Here is a 23,910-nt window from a genome sequence, read left to right on the forward strand (position 1 = left end):
GGGTTAAGAGGCAAAAAGGCATGTTTAGATGATGCCCCCAGACCTAGCATTGTATTTGACTGGGAGCACTGGCCATTAGCTGCACCTACTCCAGTTCGGTAGCACCGATTTTGGTCATTTTTTTTTCTATGGACAGTACTCGGTGACGTCTAGCGATCAATATCCATGTAAAAATCAGCTGGATTTCTCCTTTAAGAGCAGTTTTATCACTGCATTGCTCTATGCCCACTGACCAATCTTATATTTGCACCAATAAAGTTCTCAATACAAATGTAATGTTTTATGTTGATTGAGAGTATTGTGCTGGCTACTTGCTGTGAACCAAATTGCCCCTTGGGTGCATTAAAGGAAAATTCCGTTTTTTAGCACTTTAAGGCCCTTTTCTGGTTTGTTTTGGATGAACTAGAGTGGTGGACACCGAAATTTTGACGATTGGTCCTGTCTCGACTTTTCTGACTCGTTTTGAATCGCCTTTTCACTTCTCAGGGTGGCTGGCAATGGGCATACTGTAGTAGGCTACTCAAACATGTCCTAAAACAACCTTTCAAAACTGTGCAACTCACCGAGTGGTTAGTGGTGTTCGTTGATGTTCCAAAACAAGTAGCATAGCGAAATACAGTTTCTGTCGTCTTTTATTTGCCATTTTGTAAAATCCCATTGATTTCTGTCATTGCACGTTGATATTACTGCGCCACCGTCTATGCTTCAGGTTCAAATACGAATCATACATTGCGCCGATATATTTGCTTTTAATAGTCAACGAACTCCACTAACCACTCGGTGAGTTGCACAGTTTTGAAAACGAACGTTAAGGGTTGTTTTAGGACATGTTTGAGTAGCCTACTACTAGGTAGTATGCCCATTGCCAGCCACCCTGAGAAGTGAAAAGGCGATTCAAAACGAGTCAGAAAAGTCGAGACAGGACCAATCGTCAAAATTTCGGTGTCCACCACTCTAGTTCATCCAAAACAAACCAGAAAAGGGCCTTAAAGTGCTAAAAAACGGAATTTTCCTTTAAGGATAATCCAATCCAATCCAAAGTACAATAACTAACATTTAGTGTGTCACCTAAAAAAGTAAATACGTGTTGTGAGAGACTTCAGAGTTTGACTACAATAACAGATTTTAACCATTATGTCTGTGTGTGTGTGACGAAAACCAAAGGTCTATATCAATTTGTTTTTCCAGTTTTGCTTGTTTTAAACCAGGAAAAAATACTACCGAAATGTGTAAGAATGTGTTTGTGTATGTGAACGCACAAGACTGTGGTGTGTTTGCATGCAGTAAAATGTTTGGCACTGATTCAGTGATTATTTATTATGCTGCCTCTCTCTGTGTCTCACACACACACACACACACACACACACACACACACACACACTGATAATTACCCCGACTGGCGGCAGGGCCTCACAGATACCTGCTTACAATAATGCCATTAAATTGCAAAGCAGTTGCTCACGTCGCTGCCTTCCGTGCTTCTCGCTCACTTTGAAATGCAAGCAGGCCGGCCTCATTCCTGTCTGCCTACCTACGCTCGGGCCATTGAAAGCCTCTCTTTCTCTCTCTCTCTCCCTTTCTCTCTCACTCACTCTCTCTCTCCCTTTCTCTCTCACTCTCCCTTTCTCTCTCACGCACTCTCTCTCTCCCTTTCTCTCTCACGCACTCACTCTTTCACTTACCGGCCCTCTATTTGTCTCTGCTTTCGCATCTCCAGGTATGATCAAAGGTGCCTTTTTCCCTCTCAAGCTGGTCATGTGTATAAATGTGTGTAGCTGTGTGTGTGTGTGTGTGCGTGTGTGTGTGTGTGTGTGTGTCAATGTTTGTGTAAATGTGTGTGTGTGTGTGTGTGTGTATATGTAACACCAAGACAGAGGAAAAACACATCAAAAAAACAACAAGCCGGACATGGACGTCAGGGGGATTGGGTGGGTGGGAGTGGAGTGAGAGAGAGAGAGAGAGAGAAAGAGAGAGAGGCCAGAGAGAGAGAGAGAGGACAGAGAGAGAGAGAGAGGACAGAGAGAGCGGGAGGGAGGGAGGGGCAGATAAATGAACAGGAGTTGAATGACTTTGTCTTTACCTTGAGCATGTGGATGAAAGGCACAAAGGTAGCCCTCTGAAGACCATTTCTATACAGCTCTGAAAAAGGACGAGGGGAGAGAGAGACATATAGAGAGGAACAGAGAGATAAAGAGTGAGATAGATAGAGAGAGAGAGAGAGAGAGAGAAAGAGAGAGAGATTCACCATCATCGCTGCTCTTTAGCCCTAATAACATCATTCTCCTCCTCTGATTGGCAAATAAAGTGGCTATTGATGAGGTCCACGATGGGAGGGGATGAGGGACAAAAGGGACGAGGAGAGGCAGAAATTGATTTTTTTCTTTTGCCTCTCTCTCTCTCTCCCTCTCTCTCTGCTGGCTCCAGTGTGTGTGGATGGCCAGAAGGACCCACATGAAATTCATTACATTCCCAAACAATGAGACAGAGACACTATGCTCCCTCAAGCCACACACACACACACACACACACACACACACACACACACAATGACACTCTCGGCAAGCTGTATACACTGCCACAATTAGCTCAGCGAGAGCAAATTACATCTGGAGCATCCTGCTAACACACACACACAAAGAGAGATAGAGAGACACCTGGTCAAGCCTCTGAGGGGCCAGAAATGTAAGAGAGTGAATTATGGTGACTCTGTGTGTGTGTGTCTGTGTTTATGTGTGTGTGTGTGTGTGTGTGTGTATGTGTGTGTGTCTGTGTGTGTGTGTGTGTGTGTGTGTGTATTGTTTGAGATTGACTGAAATAGCACATGTGTGTGAGTTGGAAATGTGAGTGATCTGTGGCAGGCTGAAGCTGAGAGGAATATTGTGTTCTTTCTTCACATTTTTCAATTCAAATGTCATAACAAACACATATACACACATACAGCACAAAAAGGATTTCTGAGGGCCTAGGCCATCACCCTTACTAATGGCAGACCAACGAAAAAAGCACTGCTCAATAGGTTTGTTTATTAAAACTCTGCGCTGTCCTTTCCTGGAACAGTACAATAGCAAAGCAGACTGCAGAATTAACTCCCGATCAATACACTCCAAGGACAGACAGACTGCTCACGAGCCTGCTCAGTGCTTAACTGCTTCCCTTTATGCACCTGCACTAACAGGAGAGCTACGTGCCATTAGTAAACTGCTCACATTCCACTTAGCTAACACAATTCTCTCTCACTTTATCTTTCTTTCTTTCATTCTATCTCTTTTTCCCCCTCACTAATTTTCTCTTCATCCCTTTCTCTATTTCGACCAGTTACTGATTTCGTCTATAATAATAATGCATTTCCCCAGCTACACAGGTTAACAGCTAAACGGGACCAATAAACACACACACACACACACACACACACACACACACACACACACACACACACACACACACGCTTTTAAGGGCCGTTCACACCAGGAACGATAACGATAACTATAACGACAACTACAACTATAACAATAAAAGTGTCCAAGTGAAAGTCTCTCCTTGTGTTAATGAATGCGATGGGTAAAATGCGATGGGTTCTAATTGGCTGTTAGCTTTTTATCGCTCTGAAAGTGATCCCCAACGATATCGTTCTTCATGTCGTTATCGTTATAGTTTATGTGTGAACGTCGTCATTCAGAACTATGTTTTTTTTTATAGTTATCGCTATAGTTATCTTTCTTGGTGTGAACGGCCCTTTAGTCTCTACCCTGATTACATCATCCCCATATTCACTCACTCACTCACACACCTGCAGACACACACACGAGCGCACACACACACACACACACACAGTCAGCTCTCTATCGGCTATATTATCTGTATTATCCCCACTGTTCTCATGTGGCCATCTCTCCTTCCTCTATACTCCTCTTCCTCTTCCTCCTCTCATCAGGCTCTCTGAGGCCATGGAGGAGAGATAGGACAAACACTCTTACAACAACCACAAAACAGAGCATCTCCCTTCCTCCATCTTTCTCTCTTTCTCTCCCTCTCCTCTCTCTCCCTCCCTGTCTCCAAACATCAATGGCCTAGAGCCGCTCTCACTCTTTCATGTGCACACCGAGCGTCCATTAGTTGTCTAATTAAAAAAAGAAACAGAATAAAGGAGTTTAAGTGAAGTTTCTCTCACCGCTGCTCACGCCCCCCCCCCCCCCCTCCCTCCCCCCCCCCCGGCTCACGGCCACTTTGTTCTACGCCGACCCCCCCCCCCCACCCCCTCCTCACTCACCTCCCCCCCCCCCCCCCCCATCCCAGCGGCCCCGTCGGGTCCCTGATGTCAGGAGAGCATGTCTTTATGGAACACCCGCATCCACAACAAGACCACTTGATGCATGCGGGTTTGTTTGAGGAGGTTAGATTGGGGAGGTGTTTGTGTGATAGGGGGAGGTGTGTGCAAGAGCCTTACCCAACCAACCCCCAACCCCCCCCACACACACACACACACACACACACACACATCAACCCCCCCCCCACAACACTCATTCTTGGTTGTTGTAAAAAGATGTCAGACGGATGATACTTCACTGCTCTTCATCTATTCATCTCATCTCATCTCTCCCTCTCCCTCCCATTTCTCCGTCTTTTGTTTTGTCTCTTCGTAAATGGATGAATTAAGAGCTACGCTACGCTGTAGGTAAATCGAGTGCATTTGAATACACAATGAGGCGGAGAAAAGGTGGTTGGAGGATGGGGGGGGGGGCGGGGTCGTGGTGCTGAGAGATTAAAGAGTTACTCACTTTTATTCTTCATGCACTGCCGCTATCAATGATCCCTGCCGTTTTGTAAGTGGATGCGTCAGTCTTAAAACGACAAGCAAGCGCTTTAATGTCAGCGATGTTAAAGTGCCCGTATTATGACTATATTTCAACAAGTTAAAATAGGTCTAGAGTTCCAGAAAACATGTTTCTGAAGTTGTTTGCTGGAAATAGCTTGTAGTAAAAGATTCTTACCTACATGGTTCCTACACATTTTCCATTTCAAAATTCCATACTTTTTCCATACTCAAATGTTCAAACTTCTCGATAGATTTTTCTGACCATATTCGAGACATTGGCAATGGAGTGTTCTACTAGCATTGTGAATAGCTGTATAATAATGCTTATTATTAACTTGTTAGCCCTCAGAAAACACTTTGTTGAATACTTTTCGTTGGGGAAGTGCTGAGTTGGAAGGTGCACTCACATTTGATACAGCATAGCCTACATATGTTGGAGACTAGTGCACTGCTGGCAGAGGCCTCAGAAATCACCGTAACCAGTATTATTTGTTTGCAATAACAGTTTATCAGATAATAGAGTATCCATGTCTTGGTAACTTTTACAAAATCCAAAAAGTCTACTAGTGTTTTAGCCGAAAATAGCAGAGCTACGCAAACAAACCAGTGCACAATGGTGTAGAGCATGTGCATAGAACAGGGGTTCTCGATTTGGTTTTGGTACCAGGGTCCCCTTGTGGGAGAGATTTTTTTCTGAGGACCCCCATTCAATTGTATCTTGATGTGGACTAACAACTTAAGCTACACAACAGTAGGAATGGTTCATTATGACCTGAGTGAAGTGATTAGAACTGTAGATGCAATAGTCTAGAAACACAAATATTTCTCCATACCCTTGTTTCTTTTTTCCATACTTATCCAGACCTGGAAATTACTAAAATCAAATTCCATATTTTTCCAGGTTTTCCATACTGCGTAGGAACCCTGTACCTACCTCTATTACACTCTTTTTCAGTCCCTGTCAAAGTGTGCTGTTTCTGCTGCTCATTAAATATTAATGAGCTGCTGCTCACTTACCCACGCCCCACTCCATTAACTGTTACCAGGGTCATTCGTGCCAAATCAACAAATGCCTCCAGCCTAGCCTGACAATCTTGGCTTTGCTTCATACTAATGCTAAATATTACCCAACAACTACTGTTTAAGCTTGGTTAAACAGTAGTAAAGGTTTAAGCTTGTATCTACATTATTTTCTGAGATATGTAGGCTTAAAAAACAGTTGAACTCGTAGGCTTGGCTCTATGGCTCGAACAGTGGAACTTCAGTAGCCTACAACATAAGCTTAGCTATCTCACCTAGTTGTAGGAAATATGTAAGTGATGGAATTAGAATGAATCCCATGAACAAACAGATAACTCTCACACCAACCTTATTTTGTGCCTTTTATTCACGTTTGTTCAACGATTTAGTAAGTATAAATCCTTTTCCCTGCCCACTTCGATGCAGCTCCATAGGTTTCCATTATATTCACGTAACGTAATTGCCCTAAAAGGAGGTGGTGGGTGGGAATATTGAAATGTTTCGGCTTGTGACGTCAAAAGCCTTGCGGCTTGTGACGTCAAAAGCCACCCTTGAGGCTGAAGGCAGGATACATCCAGAAACCCTTATCTCACTCAAAACAGCATGGATTTTTCCAAGTTTGTATGCGTGTGAAAGCACCAGAGACACACAATAACACATCAAATCCCAGAAAAAGTGATTTTTTCATACTATGGGCACTTTAAGCCTTGAGACCTGGACCCAGTGGCTAAATGACAAGAGCGAAAGCACCTGTGTGTGTGTGTGTGTGTGTGTGTGTGTGTGTTTATGTGTGAGCCAGTCTAAGTAAATGTGTGTTTATGTGCATACTGTATGTTTGTGACTGTATGTGTGAACAAGGCTATGTGCTCCTGTGTGTGAGGAAAAAAAGAGAGAGATAAAAAGAGAAAGAAAGAGAGAGAGATAAAAAGAGAGAGAAAGAGAGAGAGAGAGAGAGAGAGAGAGAGAGAGAGAGAGAGAGAGAGAGGGGGAAACACCCCATTCTCACAGAGTGAAACCCAGATTTCCAATGTTAAAGGAATATTCCAGAGTAACAGCAACCTAGAGCATGGGTCGCCACAGCAACCTAGAGCATGGGTCGCCACAGCAACCTAGAGCATGGGTCGCCACAGCAACCTAGGGCATGGGTCGCCACAGCAACCTAGAGCATGGGTCGCCACAGCAACCTAGAGCATGGGTCGCCACAGCAACCTAGAGCATGGGTCGCCACAGCAACCTAGAGCATGGGTCGCCACAGCAACCTAGGGCATGGGTCAGCCACAGCAACCTAGAGCATGGGTCGCCACAGCAACCTAGGGCATGGGTCAGCCACAGCAACCTAGAGCATGGGTCAGCCACAGCAACCTAGGGCATGGGTCAGCCACAGCAACCTAGAGCATGGGTCGCCACAGCAACCTAGGGCATGGGTCGCCACAGCAACCTAGGGCATGGGTCAGCCACAGGCAGCTCAAGGGCCAAAGCTGGCCCTCCAGCAATATTATTTGGTCCACCAGATTATTCTGGTAGCCCTTTTTACAATATCGATTTATAAATAATCAAATTATAACCAAATTATAACCAATCAGACCGCGGATGCGGATATGAGAAAGAACACCAGAACGCACTATGATCCTGCTGCTCTGTGCATAGCCCTCTGCTTCAATTTTGCGCTTCCGTGCCTCTGTCGACTGGACAGGTCACCCTGAAGGTGCTATTCGTGTTTTGACACATTGAGACCATGTAAAATTATAAGACACCAATAAAGTTATATTTAAATGTTGCGGTCGTCAATTCAGTTAAGTGCACAGAGTTGGTGTTTGTGCCTCTGTCGAGTGGACAGGTCACCTTGAAGGTGCTCAATTGACAGCTGATGTGAAGAACTACAGACTTGTCTCCCTTCCTGGCAAAGGTTCCTGAGTGGTGTTTAAGCAAGTTCGCCATTAAATACCTCACTCACTCCCTTCCCAAGTGGGTTAAGCAAGTTCCTGATTTCCTATTTTAGAACATCCTACTAACTATGAGGTCTGGAGTGGCAGCTACAAATGGACTACTGTAACTTGGAACTGAATAACGCCAATCGCTGCCTCTCATATGGCAGTACGTACTTCTGCACTTACAATCAAAGATTCTAGAGCGGAGCATACAGCTTTACAGAATAAATATTGTTAACATTTTAGGATCAGCGCCATAGGATTCCCACAGTAGCCAGCATCTGTGACGACACATGAGCTTACTAAAACGGCGCCCATAGAGTCATAGAACGAACTTCAACATATCCAATGTATTTTCCTGCCAGTAATCCATCTTGCTCTGTTCTAGAATCTTTGCTTACAATACCTCATTTGAGTGCATGAGTGTGTTCACACTGAAAACTCTGACGACACGACGTGCACTACAAGTCCCCGGATGGTGCACTCATAACGGTCAAAAAGTTGAGTGTAGAAAGATGGACACTTTCCGCCCTCATCGGACGCCATCTTGGCTACATCCTGTAGCGGCAGGGCAGAGAGCATTTTCAAATGAGCTAATCGTGGTTGAGGAAACTGGAACAGCAGCAGGGAAAAACACACTTTACAGATGTACGAGCAAGATATAACATAAACTGTTCATGTTTTGACACAGTACGACCATGCTACTGGCAAAAAGAGGGCACCAATAAAGTTATATTTAAATTAAGTGATCGTTATTTCGGAGTCACATGATCACCTGGACAAGATGGCAGCTTAGGTTTTTAGCTCCTGGCCCAACCTTGCCAAATTGTTGTAGTTTCCGAGTTATTTGTCTGAATACAACCTTGTTTTTTTATATTAGAACCAGGTTAGCCATTATGTCTACTAAACGCAAACTTTGTCGGCAAGATATTGGCGCTATTACGGACTCTTTATTTGAAAAACAACGGGGCTACTTTGACAATGTTGAGAAGCTAAGTGCTATTCACGCTGAACTAGCCTCCCTGACTGCAAGCTTGGGTTCTAGCAAATCCGACGTGGAACAACTTAAAACTACGGTCCAGAGCAACTCTGGTGCGCTCAAGAGTTATGGTCAGTCTCTGCAGGACGTAGATTTGAAGTTGGCAGACATGGACGATAGAAACCGAAGAGGTAACATTCGCGTCATTGGTCTGGAAGAGGGGCTCGAAGGCTCCAACGCCATTCAATACCTCACTCACTCCCTTCCCAAGTGGTTTCCGACCCTTTCCGACACTCAGATTGAGATTATGAGGGCTCATCGAATCTACAGTGACACTCGCAATCGAGGAACTAACTGCACACTAATTTTCAACATGCTTCGTTACACCACTCGTCAAGCCATTCTGCGGGCTGCCAAGAAAAACCCTCTTTCCATCGATGGCCGGGCAATTCGTTTCTCGCCAGACTATAGACTATTTTTACTGTCAAGCGCTGCCAAGACTTTCACCAAGCAATGAATGCAGCCCGGACAAAAGGATTGGACTTTTTTTTTACTGTATCCTGCAACGCTGAAAATCAAGGACGGCGCTAGTGCTGGGCGGTATGATCAAAAATGTATATCACGGTATTTTTCAAAATTCTTACGGTTTCACAGTATATGACGGTATTTTTTTTTCATGCATAATCAGATGTTCACAGCATTTTCTACAGGTTGAGAGAGGAATTGCTGCAGTAGCCTACATTGACTAAGGATGGTCTATTTTACTGTCATGATGTAGAATAACTCCACACTAGTGGTAGGCTAATGCAGTTTTGCATGGCCCCAGAAAATGATGCTGTTTACAAAGAGCCACTCTAATGAAGAATCTAATCAGAATGCAAAGACAATTGCTGTCAAAATACAGAACTTTTACTGTGCAAATTTCACAAACATCTTGTATAAAACCAATACAAAAAGTAGTGCAACTTTCAATAATTATACTTTTTTTTGAAAATTATACAATTTAAAATAAAACCTCTCTGCTAATATGCTTAGCCTACTCTGTCAAATAGGCCTATCAGAAACATGCCTTAATGTTATTGTGTGGTTTACATGACATTAACTTCATGTGGATGTGGATGTCTTGTTAGCCTGCCATGAGCTTCGGTTCGGTTCGCTAGGCAAAACATTAACAAAAAAGTTCGTTTTGGTGCACTGATGACAGTCAGGATCATTTCTAACTAGCCAGCTAGTATTGCTCAGTGCATGTCTATAACATGCTTTACTTGCTACCTGGATAATTTCAGCGAATATTCTTAAGGTGAGATGAATAATAAGTGTGACTTTACTGTGTTCGGTGGGTTGCTAACTAACGATATCACCTACTAGCCAGCTAGTTACAGCTGTTGAACAATCTCAATAGAATGTTTGTGACGGTAAATCCCTTTCAATGCAGTATCCCTTAACGTTTTTCCTTAACTAAAGAAACAATTTAAGGTATTCTGTGCAACACCCTTAAATAAACCTCCTACCTAAGGAGAAATTAAGCCTTAAGGGTCATACTTCAGGGGAAAAACTTAAGGTGTTTTGTGTTTACCCTCACTATGCCTCACAGTGGCACCATGCGTGCGTGTGAAAAAAAGTCCCGTCTGAAACACTGTCGCGCGGCGCAGCGTTCCAAACGTTGTGTAATAAAATACACCGGTATGGCGGTATATTAAAAATTCATATCATAACGAAAATATACACCGGTATACGGTGTGAACCGGTATACCGCCCAGCACTAGACGGCGCCCAATACAGATCGTTCTCTTCTCCCAAAGAAGCAGAGGACTACGTGACTGCATACCTGGCGACTTCGATGAAAGCGTCCTGACGTTACAGGTGGACCACTGGTTTGCTCTTTAAATTTATTCATTTAAAAGTTGGACTAATAGTTTAGGCTACTTTGCCTTTTTTCTGTTTTTCGTTCTGAGCATTAGTTCCAATAAGAAATGTAAACTCTATAAGAAGTCTGGTTAAAAGGCTTGGTTTTATCTGTTATCTTAACGGCTACTAGCTTTAGTGAAATAGCCTCTTGAGGATGAGTGTTTTCAAGTAATTTGTAAGGCTATTACTTTTTGTTTTGCAGTGGACGTAGCCTTCTCTTGACAATATTATAAGTTTAGGCCTATAGGCTACTTGTTGTGTGGGTTGTAGGCCACATTAGATTTTCATTACAATTAATGCTTAAAGGCATATAGCCACACCACTCTAAGTTTTGGGCTGGACTACTTTGGCTGCCCATATCCAATTTTGATCACAGACCTGCAGTTGGATGTTCCTTTCTTTTCTTTTTATTTTTACTGTAATTGTTGTGTTCTCTGTGTCTTATGTGTTTTATGTTTTGAGGGACTTAACTTTGGATGCATCATTGTTGGAATCCTACAATATGAGTTATCTTCAGTGTTCGAGAATGTGCCTACATGCTTTAGGATTGAGTTTTTTGGATAATGGGTGAACTTTCTTTTTTATCATGGAACTGTGGTGGATTGAATGCTCCCCATAAACGTGCAAGCACCTTAAACTTACCGAGGAACAAAAATGTCGATATTGCTTTGCTACAAGAGACGCAGATGCTAAACGTTTAGCCAATAGATTTTATTATACTATGGCTTTCTCCTCTGCCACCACAAAAACAAAAGGCGTGGCCATTGTAGCTAGACGGAATCTCCCACTTAAGGTTTTATCATCGTGGGCAGATGATGCAGGCAGAATTGTGATAACTATAATAGAGTTTAATGCCAGAAATATTTCTCTTGTTTCTGCATATCCTCCAAATGCTTTTGATGCCACTTTCTATAACACTCTCACAATCAAAATGTTAGAATTGACTGATTACTCTTTTATTGTTGGCGCAGATTTCAACGCTGTGTGGGATCCTGTTGTTGATAGGTCAAATGCAACATCTTCAGGGGAGCAGGGCCAGGCCACCAATGCTTTAAAATCATGGGCCAATACTCTGGGACTAATGGACATGTGGCGGACAGTTAATCCCTCCTCCAAAGATTTTACGTTTTATTCAGGCAGACATAAATCTTTTTCTAGAATTTATTTTCTTTTTGCATCCCCCCAACTTTTTCTTTCCATAGACAAGGCGATTTTGCTACCAATGGCTTTATCTGACCATTACTGTTTGTCAATTGTCTCAGTGTGCAGCCAGATGGCGATTTAACACATCTTTGCTAAAAAATGAAGCCTATATTTCTCAGTTCATTACTGAATTTAAGGAATTTGCAGATATCAATGTTGGCTCAGTGAATGATCCTAGAATTCTATGGGAGGCAGTAAAGGGATTCATTAGGAATAACACTATACTGTTCAGTTCCAATGCACAGAAGGCCAGATCTCATCAGCTTCAAGCCCTTGAATCTAAATTCATGAGGCTAGATTCTGCTTTGCAAGAGCAAGTATCTTTAGAGTGCTCCATAGTAAAAAAAAACATTAATAATTTAATAGTATTTTGAAACGGAAATCAGAATTCCAAATTCACAGGACAAGACAGAGATATTATTTTCATGGGGCCAGACCTAGCCACCTGCTTGCCATGAGAATTAGGACCAGTGATCATTTCTCTGACATACCAGCCATAGAAACAGCTGATGGCAATATCAGTACAGATCCTAAGGAGATTAATGACACATTTAAAACCTTCTTTTCTGACTTATACCAATCAGAGGTTATTCTAGACAAAGAACGGTGTGATAATTGGCTGACTCAGTTGGACTTACCCCAACTTTCCAGAACGGATTCGGTCGGTCTAGATGAGTCAATTACCTTAGAGGAGCTGAGAGTAGCAGTGCAGAGAATGCAGAGAGGTAAATCGCCAGGACTTGGCGGGATCCCCCCTGAATTCTATACCACTTTTTGGGATCAGTTAGGACCCTTTCTTTTGGATATAATTAATTTTTCTGTTGATAAGGGTGGGTTTTCTAGAGATGTTAATTCTGCCTTAATTTCTTTACTCTTAAAAAAGGATAAGAATCCTAGAGAGTGTTCTAGTTATCGCCCTCTTAGCCTTTTAAATTCTGACATAAAAATCTTTGCAAAACTCCTTGCCCTTCGTCTTGAGCCCCACATGCCAGTATTAGTTAGTCCTGATCAAACAGGTTTTATAAAATCAAGATTGGCGGCAGATAACGTTAGGCGTCTTTTGCACATCATTGATGCTGCAACAGGCAGTGGGACACCAATGTCCCTCCTTTCCCTTGATGCCATGAAGGCTTTTGACAGATTGGAATGGTCATTTTTATGGTCAGTTTTGGAGGCTATGGGATTTGGTACCACTTTTATTAAAATGATAAAAACCTTATATTTTAATCCTTCAGCTCAAGTGTTATCTGGCAGAACTCTATCGGCTTTATTTCTGATCTCTAGGTCTTCACGTCAAGGATGTCCTTTGAGCCCTGCTCTATTTGTCCTCTCACTGGTGCCACTTGCTCAGGCTATTCGCCAGTCCGCTACGGCCTCTCCGAAATGCATTCATAATACTCAACATCACCCGTCACTGTATGCAGATGATGTGCTATTGTTTATGGAAAACCCCGCTCAATCTGTACCCCACCTCCTGTTTATCTGTGAGGAATTTGGTAAATTATCAGGATTTAAAATTAACTGGTCTAAATCAGCACTCCTTCATCTTAACATTCACGCCAAAGAATCATCTCTATCTGTCAGTATTCCCATTGTAAATCAGTTTAGATATCTGAGAATTGAAATCTTCCCCACTCTTAATCAGATTATTAAGCACAATTATTCAGGTACCTTATCCAATGTTTTGAAGGATATGGGCCGGTGGATTGTCTTGCCCATGTCTATTCAAGCCCGTGTCTCTATTACTAAAATTAACATTTTGCCGAAGATAAATTTTGTTAGTTCTATGCTTCCTCTCCCCCCTCCACCTGACTACTGGAGTAAGCTTCAGTCTGGAGTCTTTCATTTTATATGGAAGGGTAAACGGCCACGCCTAAAAATGTCTACTTTACAAAGGAGGAGGGAGGATGGTGGTCTTTCTGTCCCTAATTTTAAATTATATTTTTGGTCATTTGTACTCAGGCCCTTGCTTTCTTGGTTTGATCCACACTCCTCAGTCTCTTGGCATACCTTAGAAAGCAATTTGGTAAAATGGCCTCTCCAGGATGTGCTTTTGCCAACATCTCTAATAAACAGAGTCAACTGCGGTTTGGCCCCATCATCTCCCATCTTATACGAACATGGAGAGCGGTTGAATCTCATCGCCATCTCTCATTTAAGTGGCACATTTCTTCTCCAATATTTAATAACAAAGCTCTATTGATTGGCGGGAGGCCTATATCCGCTCCGCAATGGGAGCAAAGGGGTGTCCGTCACCTAAAAGATATTTTTAATAATCATGGTCTACTTTCTTTTTCTGATATCCAAAATGCGTTCAATCTGCCAGGTTCCTTTTTCTTTTATTCACAACTAAGATCAGCACCCAAGGCATATGGTGTTCCCTGGCAGGGCCCTTTATCCACTCACCCATTTCGACATTTATTTACGGTGCAAACTTCAAATAAGGGCATGGTGTCCAAACTCTATGAGTTTATGATAGTCCCCCCAACGCTTTGGGCTTCCCGTTGAAAGGATCTAGGAGCGGGACTGCCCTGAGTTTGACGAAGAATTTGATTGGCATGATGTGTGGACCGATATCCCTCAAGTATCACGCAATCCAGATCATCAACAAATTAATTTCAATTTTATTCATAGGACATATCTTACACCAGTTAAACTTCACCATATGAATATCATTAGTGACTCATCTTGTACGCTTTGTTCTTTGAAGGCTCAGGGCACATATCTTCACATGATGTGGGACTGTCCACTGGTCAGTGGATTCTGGAACAATGTTGCATCCAAATTGTCTGACTTGGTTCAGGAAAGAATGCCTGTGTCTGTGTGTGTATTGATTTTAAATAACTTGTCAAATTCTAATCTCTCGAAACTGAGTAAGCACGCTGTTTTTGCTGGATTGACAGCAGCCAAGAAAATGATTGTAACCCGTTGGAAGCCACCTCATACTCTTTCTGTCAAGGCCTGGATCCTTTCCTTTCTGGATGTTGTATATCTGGAGCTTTCAACGGCCCGAATTAACGGTGCTTCAGATAAGACATTAGATTTTTGGCACAGTCTCTCTAAATCTTTGAAAGATATGCTTTAAGCTATCCAGCCTTTTCCACACTAGTCTGCTATGTTGCTGTTTAGTTCCCTCTGTTTTGTCTATGTCTCCGCCTGTATGTGTATGTTTTCGATATTGTGTCTTTTGTGTACGTACGGTTGTTTTTTGCTTTGTCATTGTTGTCATTGTTATTACAGTATGTGGTATGCTAGAACAGATCCTTTTGACTTTTTGTATGTATTATGCCACATGCCATGCTCATTGAATTGAAATAAAATAAAAATTTGATCGCAAAAAAAAAAAGGTGATCGTCATTTCTGCTAAGTGCACAGAGTTGGTGTTCGAATTGAGACACTATTCTGTGGAAATTTACACAGTACATGTGTAAGCACACAGGGCACTGAAATAAAGTGTATTGATCTGTTGATCTGTCGATTGAGACAGAGACTATTTGATGATACTCAAAACTGATGAATACCAATTTTAATAATGCAACTGGCCTGGAGAAGTTTAAAGAAAAAACGTGAAATTCAACATGAAATTCAATGCACACGGTATCACTTGACATGGAAAGTCGTGTGTGTGTGTGTGTGTGTGTGTATGTGTGTGTGTGTGACTCTAGGACTTTGAAGGCCGATGGCAAAAAGAGCAAAGACTATACAAAGAGGGTTGCTAGGGAATAAAAGGCTGTTAAGTGAAATCATCAAGGACATGTGATATTCACTGATGTCTCCCACTGTGAATAGAAACGTTCACGTTATCCAATCTAATTCTTTATACTCTCTTCTTTCCATCTTAAACCGATTTCAAATACTTTAAACGCCTCATATTATGTATTTCTTTATCACTTTTAAATTGATTTTTGGGATTTTTTTTACACTAAACTTACAGTAAAGGTCACTCAGACCAAAGATCAAATGCTTTATGCTATCGGGAGTGAAATATATTTAGTGCATCCCCCCCTGACTCAGGTCAACTGCAAAATGTAATGGGTTCTTCCTCGGTCCATACTACACCTTCCACCTTGATTCATGATTGGCCCAGGGATTTAGTTTTTTGTTCGCGTAACACAGACAAACAGACCTTCCTGGTTAAACTTAAACTATCAGCCATGTCTTGCTGTTTATGGCACAACAGCTGCTCATACGTGTATGTGAGGAGAAATGACACACAGCCACAGGCTAGGGGAGGAGGCACTAGAACCATGCCTTGCGCACACACGTTACTTCAAAAGAACACGGTCATTCTTAAAAGTATCAATACTAAAAACATTAGGTATTGTGGCATTTTTAATTTCAGGGTACTGTGATTCATATATATATATATATATAGAGCCTTGAAATTGATGCGGGCCGCTATAGGTAGCCAGTGTAGCTGGATGAGCAGCGGGGTAACGATGAGTGCCGCGTTCTGGATCATCTGAAGTTGTTCTCGACAACCAACTAAACTTCTCAGATCATGTTGCCTCAGTCGCCCGGTCATGCCGTTTCGCACTCTACAACATACGGAAAATCAGGACTTACTTGACTCAAGATTCTACCCAACTCCTGGTTCAGGCGATAGTCATCTCACGACTCGACTACTGCAACGCCCTCCTGACAGGTCTCCCAGCCTGCGCAGTGAAACCCCTTCAGATGATCCAGAACGCGGCGGCGCGCCTGGCAGGGCTTGAAATTAACTTTTTTTGTCCCGAAGCTGTCCCGAATTCTACTTGCCACTGTCCCGGACTTAACCACCAGTGTCCCAAATTCAAGTTCTTGTTTTTTTCCCATTCTACATAATAAACAGCATAATAATCAGTAACTTGCATCACTTAATTAACTCGTTCTGGTCCACCATGTCAGATCTGAACAATTTATTAAACACCATTTTATTAACATTAATCATCTGCTGTTTCACACAACACTCATTTTCAGAGATTGCGCTTTTGGCTCTTTTTTGAGGTTGCACTAGACGTTCTCATTGTCCATCGTTTTGACTGACAGGGTTGTAAAACATTACGTCAATAATCTATTTTCACGTGTCTTTAATTTCAATGTCAGTTTGGTGTGATGTCATGGCCACAGATCTCAGTGAAAACAATTAGCGTGGGAAATTACCACGAAGCTGTCAGATAGGCTACTCTCCTGCCGTGCTCTCACCCTCTTGTGCACACTCAAATGCATTCCCAATTAAATAAAGTAGCAAAACGGAGTTAGATCTGCTGCAACTATCCCGATGTAACAAGCTGTTTTGACATTGTAAACGTTCTCTAAGAAGAGTGTAAAGCAGTTTGCAGTTGCCACAACGTCGTCTATTGATGGAAAACATAGCGAGCGGTCTATGATAACCTAAATGCTCGGCAGGCCAGATTAAAGTGCGTGGCGGGCCGGATCTATGATAAACTAATAAATGCTCGGCGGGCCGGATTAAAGTGCGTGGCGGGCCGCAGTTTGGACACCCCTAGCCTTAGAACTGCCACAGCGAAATGTCAAATGCTAACTTAAATAACTGTTATCATTGTTATAGGCTACCTTGCAACACTATCGTTTTGTCAAATCGCAGTTGCAGTAGGCTATTTAGCTCAGCATGATATTGGTGACGTTTGTCTGTCACTGACAGAAAACACGCAGCGTTTTAGTCAGAGAGGACTGTCATCTCATCTGTCATGAAAACAAATGCCATTTACCTGCCTGCTAGTTAGGTAAGTTAACCTCTATATCGGAAAGTGACCCATTAGGCCTACCGCCGTCACTTAATATTCATTTAACCAATTAAATGGCGGATTCCTAAGGAAACGCAAGCACCCGAAATTTGCTTTGCCATTTTTTCTACTGTCCCAGAGTTGTCCCAGACATCATTGCATTGTGTCCCGGAAGCATTTTTTATGGTCCCCGGGACGTCGGGACATCGTTAATTTCGAGCCCTGGCGCCTGGTCTACAACCAACCCAAAAGGGCACATGTTACCCCGCTGCTCATCCAGCTACACTGGCTACCTATAGCGGCCCGCATCAAATTCAAGGCTCTAACCCTTGCCTACAAAGTAGTCTCCGGTTCTGCTCCTACCTACTTGAATGCCCTCATACAGACATACGCTACCTCCAGACAGCTGCGCTCCTCAGACGAACGACGTCTAGCTCTACCACCGATACGCTCAGGCCAATCCAAACTTTTCTCATCTGTTGTTCCTCGTTGGTGGAACACACTGCCAGTTCCTACAAGGGCAGGGACATCCTTCTCCATTTTCAAAAAACTCCTGAAGACCCAGCTCTTTAGAGAACATCCCCTCTCATAGCACCACTTACAACAAGTCTTGCTGATCCTAGCACTCACCAGCCGTCTTGAACTGACACGTAACTGTTAAAAACAGCACTCACTGATGCACTTATTCTTACTGTACACTACTGTTTTTTAAATTGTCCTAAAATTGTTGAGAATTGCTTTAAAACTTAAATTGTTTACCATGTTGTTAGTCGCTTTGGCTAAAAATGTGTCAGCCAAATGTAATGTAATGTTATGTAATGTAATGTAGAAAGAAAGAGCAAGAGAGCGATAGAGAGAGAAAGAGAGTGAGAGAAAGAGAGAGATGTGATCTGAAACGGAGAGCACTGAAATTCTGACCTCGTCATAGACTACAAAATGCACAGCTTACGTATGGATAGGAAGGAAAGACAAGGCCACACAAAAAGGTACAGTGAGGAGGAGCAAGAGTGGCGAAAGAAAAGAGACTCTGACGTTGGAGAACGCGCAGAACCGGAATAGAACTGGAGCGGAGGGGTTCCAGCATGCGCTGACGCTGTGTTGAACAGAAGGGAAGAGGAGTGTGTGCAAGGTAACTCGCTCAATGCCTCTTTTTGTGTTACCAGAGGAGTGCGGAGAGTGAGGGGCAATTCTCTCTCTCTCTCTCACACACACACACACGCGCGCGCACACACACTCACCATCAGGAGGGCGGTTGGAGGTGGCCACCACCACAACACCAGTCCGAAACAGAGTCTCAAAGAGCTGCTTCAGGATCATGGCATCCGCAACATCTGTGACCTGAGAGACCGGGAGAGAGAGAGAGAGAGAGAGAGAGAGATGGAGGGTGAGAGGGAGAGGGAGAGAGAAAGAGATGGGGGGATGAGAGAGAAAGATAGAAAACAGAAGATTTAGTCTACTGTTTCCGCATGATGAGAACATTTCGCATTCTAATTAGTCTGAAGTAGAAAGCTTCTCTAAAAAGAAGAGAGAACTGGCAATGACCTACTCCTCACCACACACACACACACAAACAATATAGGATTAGACATCTGCTTACTACACAATTATTCTTGACAACGGCATGGATGTGCTCTCTCTCTCTCTCCTCGTTTGTGTATGTATGTGTGTGTTTCTGCATGAGTACCAGGTGATTCTATTTTTCTAGATTGGCCAAGGTCTCCTATCCAATCCACCACAAATAAATGGCACCTCAGCCAAAAAAGACATACAAACACACACATACACACCCATATGTATGCAGCCACTTCACCTGACTGCAAAATGGCTGTGTGGACGAGCGGCTTTTTTGTCGCAAATGAGAACAAGTGGCGGCGCCGGTGAGACCGAGCTAATCAAGTCACCGCGGCGACAAAAGACAAATAAATAAATAAATCAGAGACGCTGCGATGTGAAGGCCCCAATCGCTGCCACAATGGCAGCCAGATGGCCTCCAGCACACACACACACACACGCTCTCACACACACACAGATGTATCCTCTATTGTGCAGTGGAGGGGCTTGGCATGGCTGTCCCTGAATCCTACAAAGCCGGAGGACGAGTGGCTTTTTCATCACCATCCCCATCATCATCATCGTCACTGTGCTAGTAGAGAGAGAGTAGTAGTCATTGTTGTCACTACAGTAACGCTCAATATCCTCCACCACCACCATCATCATCATCATCTTCATCGCTGTCGTTGACATTCTACTGCTATGTCCACTTTTCATTCTGTCTATCTATCTGTCTATCTATCTATCTATCTATCTATCTATCTATCTATCTATCTATCTATCCATTCATTCATTCATCCATCTCTCTCTGTGCATGTGTCTATCAATGTATCTACTCATCCATCCATTCATCCCTCTCAACATCTCTCTCTCTCTTTCCATCTCTCTCTCTGTGCATGTGTTTATCTATGTATATATCCATCCATCCATCCATCCCTCTCAACCTCTCTCTCTCTTTCCATCTCTCTCCCTCTCTCTATATCCATCTCTCTCTGCATGTGTCTATCTATGTATCTATTCATCCATCCATCCATCCCTCTCAACATCTCTCTCTCCCAATGGGTTAGCAGCTCATTGTGGCAGTAGCCCAGGCTTTACTAAGCTATGGGCTACACCTTACCAAGCTACAGTACGACATAATGAAAAAATACCCCTAAAGTCAGCGAGAGCAGAAGATGACTCACTTGTGATAGACATGGTTACTGACCCTGGAACGAATTTGATTACGAGTAAGGAAAACATGTCTGTGGAAGCCACTAGTTCAGAGAAAACTGAGAAAAAGCTGCAGATGTGCGTGTGTGGTTGGCAGAAGGTTACAAGTCTAAAGGGCCTGAAAATTCATGGGGGGGAAATTCATCAAGGGAAAAAGAAGTGCTTGGTAGAGGGAACACAGGGTCCCCGCATTGATAGCTATTTCTTAAGAAGTGCATCAAGTCAGTCGGTTGAAGTTCAGCGGCAGGAAGAAACCCACAGTTCGCAGGCGATCAGCACACTTGTTGTTGAGGAAAGTTCTAGCACTGAGGCAGAAAGAGAGGCCAGTCAGCCAAGGAGGGAGATTAATGGTCATAGGCCTGGGGTCAGATGGCCAGGCGCAGCAGAATGTAGAATGTGGGAAGATGTTAATAGTGATTTGGTCAGCATCCTGGGTCAGCTCAAGGGGACGGCTGAAAGCAAATTAGAGAAAATGGGAGACATTATTTATAGCTATGGTAAGGAAAGATTTGGGACAGATGATGAGAAGGAAGGTATTGACTGTCTAGAGGCAGATGTGAGGGAGCGGTTGGCAGTGCTAAGAAGAGCTGAAAATATTAGGAAAAAAAGGAAGAAGAAATCACAAGCTCGACTAGCATTCTATAAAGACCCATTTAAATTTGTTAAGTCTTTATTCGTAATGCAGAAGAGTCGTAGTCTTTTGGAACCTAAGCAGAAGCTTGAGGAGTATTTAGAGGGAGTGCACAAAGATAGGGAGAGGTTCAGAGAGATGGTACTTCCCGCTGATATCCCACCTATTGGTGAATTAAGTAGCCAATGCGACGATAGTCCACCAAGGTGGAAAGAGGTGCAAGAAGTAATAAAACGTGCAAGGGCCTCTTCAGCCCCGGGACCTAATGGAGTGCCCTACCGGTTGTATAAGAGTGCACCAGATGTTTTAAGATTTCTATGGAAATTAATGAAGATAGTTTGGAAAAAGCAGAGTATTCCCAAGGCTTGGCAGAGGGCTGGGGGAATATTTATTCCCAAAGAAAAGGACGCAGTGGAGATTAATCAATTTAGGCCAATTAGTCTACTGAATGTTGAAGGGAAGGTGTTCTTCAGTGTGGTGGCACGGAGACTGACAAATTACCTTGAAAGGAATAAACTAATTAATACCACGGTGCAAAAAGCTGGAATTCCTGGCTTCTCCGGGTGCTTAGAGCATACCAGCATGATTTGGCACCAAATTCAATTAGCAAAACGTGAGAAGAGAGACCTGCACGTTGTGTTCTTGGATTTGGCTAATGCTTTTGGGTCAGTGCCGCATAGTCTGTTGTGGGAGGCCTTTGATAATTTTAGAATCCCAGGTAGCATTAAAAGCCTAGTAAAAGCATACTTTCTGGATATTCAATTATGTTTTACTACAGCTGATTACACCACAGGGTGGCAACAACTCGAGATAGGAATCATGGCGGGATGTACCATCTCCCCACTTGCTTTTACAATGGCAATGGAGGTCATCATTAGGGCCTCAAAATGGGTAGTGGGTGGGGAGAAGTTGCAGGGAGGGCCATGCTTCCCCTCGATTAGGGCTTTCATGGACGACATGACAACCTTGACGTCAACCGTTCCATGCACCAATAAGTTGCTGGATAATAAACAGGATAAAGTTCCTGTGCACAGCCTTCCAGGTGCTGGTGAGGTGCAGTCGTCAATAGATTAAAAGGAAAATGAAGGATCACCGCATACTGGTGGGATTTCTTTGCTGGTTTATTTTTATTTTTTAGTGAACAACGCGTTTCGCTAATGCTTCATCAGGTTCACTCTAGATAAGGCTAGGTTGCTGGATAAGTTAAATAGCAATCTGCAATCGGCCAGAATGAAGGTGAAGCCAAGTAAGTCTAGGAGTCTCTCAATTGTTAAAGGGAAGGTAATAGATAAGAAGTTTGCTATAAATAAAGAGGTGATTCCCACAGTTCTGGAGAAACCAGTGAAGAGTCTGGGAAGGTGGTATGATGCAAGCTTTGTGATAAATCACAGGTTGAAGACTTGAGACAGGTCACTAGGCAAGGTATTTCAAAAATTGACAAGTCAGGGCTGCCAGGTAAGCTTAAGCTGTGGTGTTTGCAGTTTGGTTTATTGCCTCGGCTAATGTGGCCATTGACAGTTTATGAAGTTCCTCTGTCAAAGGTAGAGAGGTTGGAAAAAATGATCAACTCCTTTGTCAGAAAATGGCTTCGAGTCCCACGCTGCTAAAGCAGTGTAGCCTTGTATGGGAAGGGCATTGTAGAGTTGCCAATATCTAGTCTGACAGAGGAATTTAAGTGTGCTAAGGCTAGATTGGAAATTACTCTTACTCAGTCCAAGGACCCAGTGGTGAGGAAAGTTGCACCCACAGTTAATGCAGGGAGGAAGTGGAACCCAGGCAGTTAAGCAAGCTCAATCAGCATTGAAGCATAGGGATATAATGGGCCATGTGCAGCACGGGCAGGGGGGTCTAGGGGTGGGCGTAAGTAAACCCTTGTGGAGTAAGGCTTCTGCAGGAGAAAAGAGGAAAATGGTAGAGGAGGAAATGCATAGACAGGAGGAGGCTGTAAGATGTACTAAGGCAGTGTCGCAGGCAAAACAAGGGCAGTGGGTGAACTGGGAAGGAGTGGAAAAAAGATGGATTAAATGGAAAGATCTATGGGGCATGGAAGCTGGTAGGATCAGATTTATGTTAGGTGCTACATATGATGTGCTCCCATCTCCCAAGAATTTAAGTCAATGGTTTGGTGAGGATGATAAATGCATACTTTGCTCGTGTGTGGGCAGTCTCCACCATATCCTATCAGGGTGCAAGGTAAGTCTCACCCAGGGGGCGGTATACGTGGCGTCATAACCAGGTATTGAAATGTGTGGCAGCGGCAATAGAGGATTAAAGGAGAGAAGTCAATTCATTAGCAGCTAGTAAAGGGGTAAGGCAAACTAACTTTGTACGTCAGGGAGATAAACCTTGTTCCGCGAAGGCCAGGTGTAAAACCGGCCAGCTGGAAAATGGAGCAGGCTGGGAAATGAGGGTTGATCTTGGCCAGCAGATGGCGGTACCTCCACATATAGTGAGTACTAAATTACGACCTGACGTAATTCTATGGTCGGATTCAGAGAAGACAGTTTACGTCATTGAACTTACTGTTCCTTGGGAAGACAGAGTGGAAGAGGCCAATGAGCTGAAGAGAGCGAAATACACTGAAATAGCAGAGGAGGCAGCCAAGCGAGGTTGGAGTAGTGATGGGCGAACTAAGCCTTGTGAAGCTTTTGAAGCTTCTTCCTGATTATATCGCAAAATGATCCGAAGCATCAAAGCATCGAAGACAACACACTGACATCTATGGAGCTAAATTTGTCTCAATAATATTTGTATATGCGCAGAGGGGGATCCACAAATATTTCTTGATTTGCATGTGTTTTTTGATATCTACAAATAAAAAAAATCATATTTGTAACTCGTATTATGATTTTTACAAATATAGATGTGCATTTGTAAATAAAATGCCATTTGTAAAACCGAAAATTTCATTTGTGAAATGTGATTCTGCATTTGTGGAT

General features: G+C 43.1%; 1 protein-coding gene across 4 annotated transcripts in view; it reads right to left on the bottom strand.

Annotated features, from left to right (window-relative positions):
* Positions 1–23,910, bottom strand: part of afg1lb (AFG1 like ATPase b) — a 60,675-nt gene that overhangs the window by 25,907 nt on the left and 10,858 nt on the right. For all 4 annotated transcript variants that reach the window (XM_042095814.1, XM_042095813.1, XM_042095816.1 and 1 more), the window contains 2 exons: positions 18,816–18,915; positions 2,081–2,139 (listed from right to left, as the gene is read on the bottom strand). In XM_042095814.1, coding sequence (XP_041951748.1) covers positions 2,081–2,139; positions 18,816–18,915 — 159 coding nt within the window. The remainder of the gene's footprint in view (positions 1–2,080; positions 2,140–18,815; positions 18,916–23,910) is intronic.

This window comes from Alosa sapidissima, chromosome 6 (assembly GCF_018492685.1).
Source record: "Alosa sapidissima isolate fAloSap1 chromosome 6, fAloSap1.pri, whole genome shotgun sequence".
NCBI classification, from domain to species: domain Eukaryota; kingdom Metazoa; phylum Chordata; class Actinopteri; order Clupeiformes; family Clupeidae; genus Alosa; species Alosa sapidissima.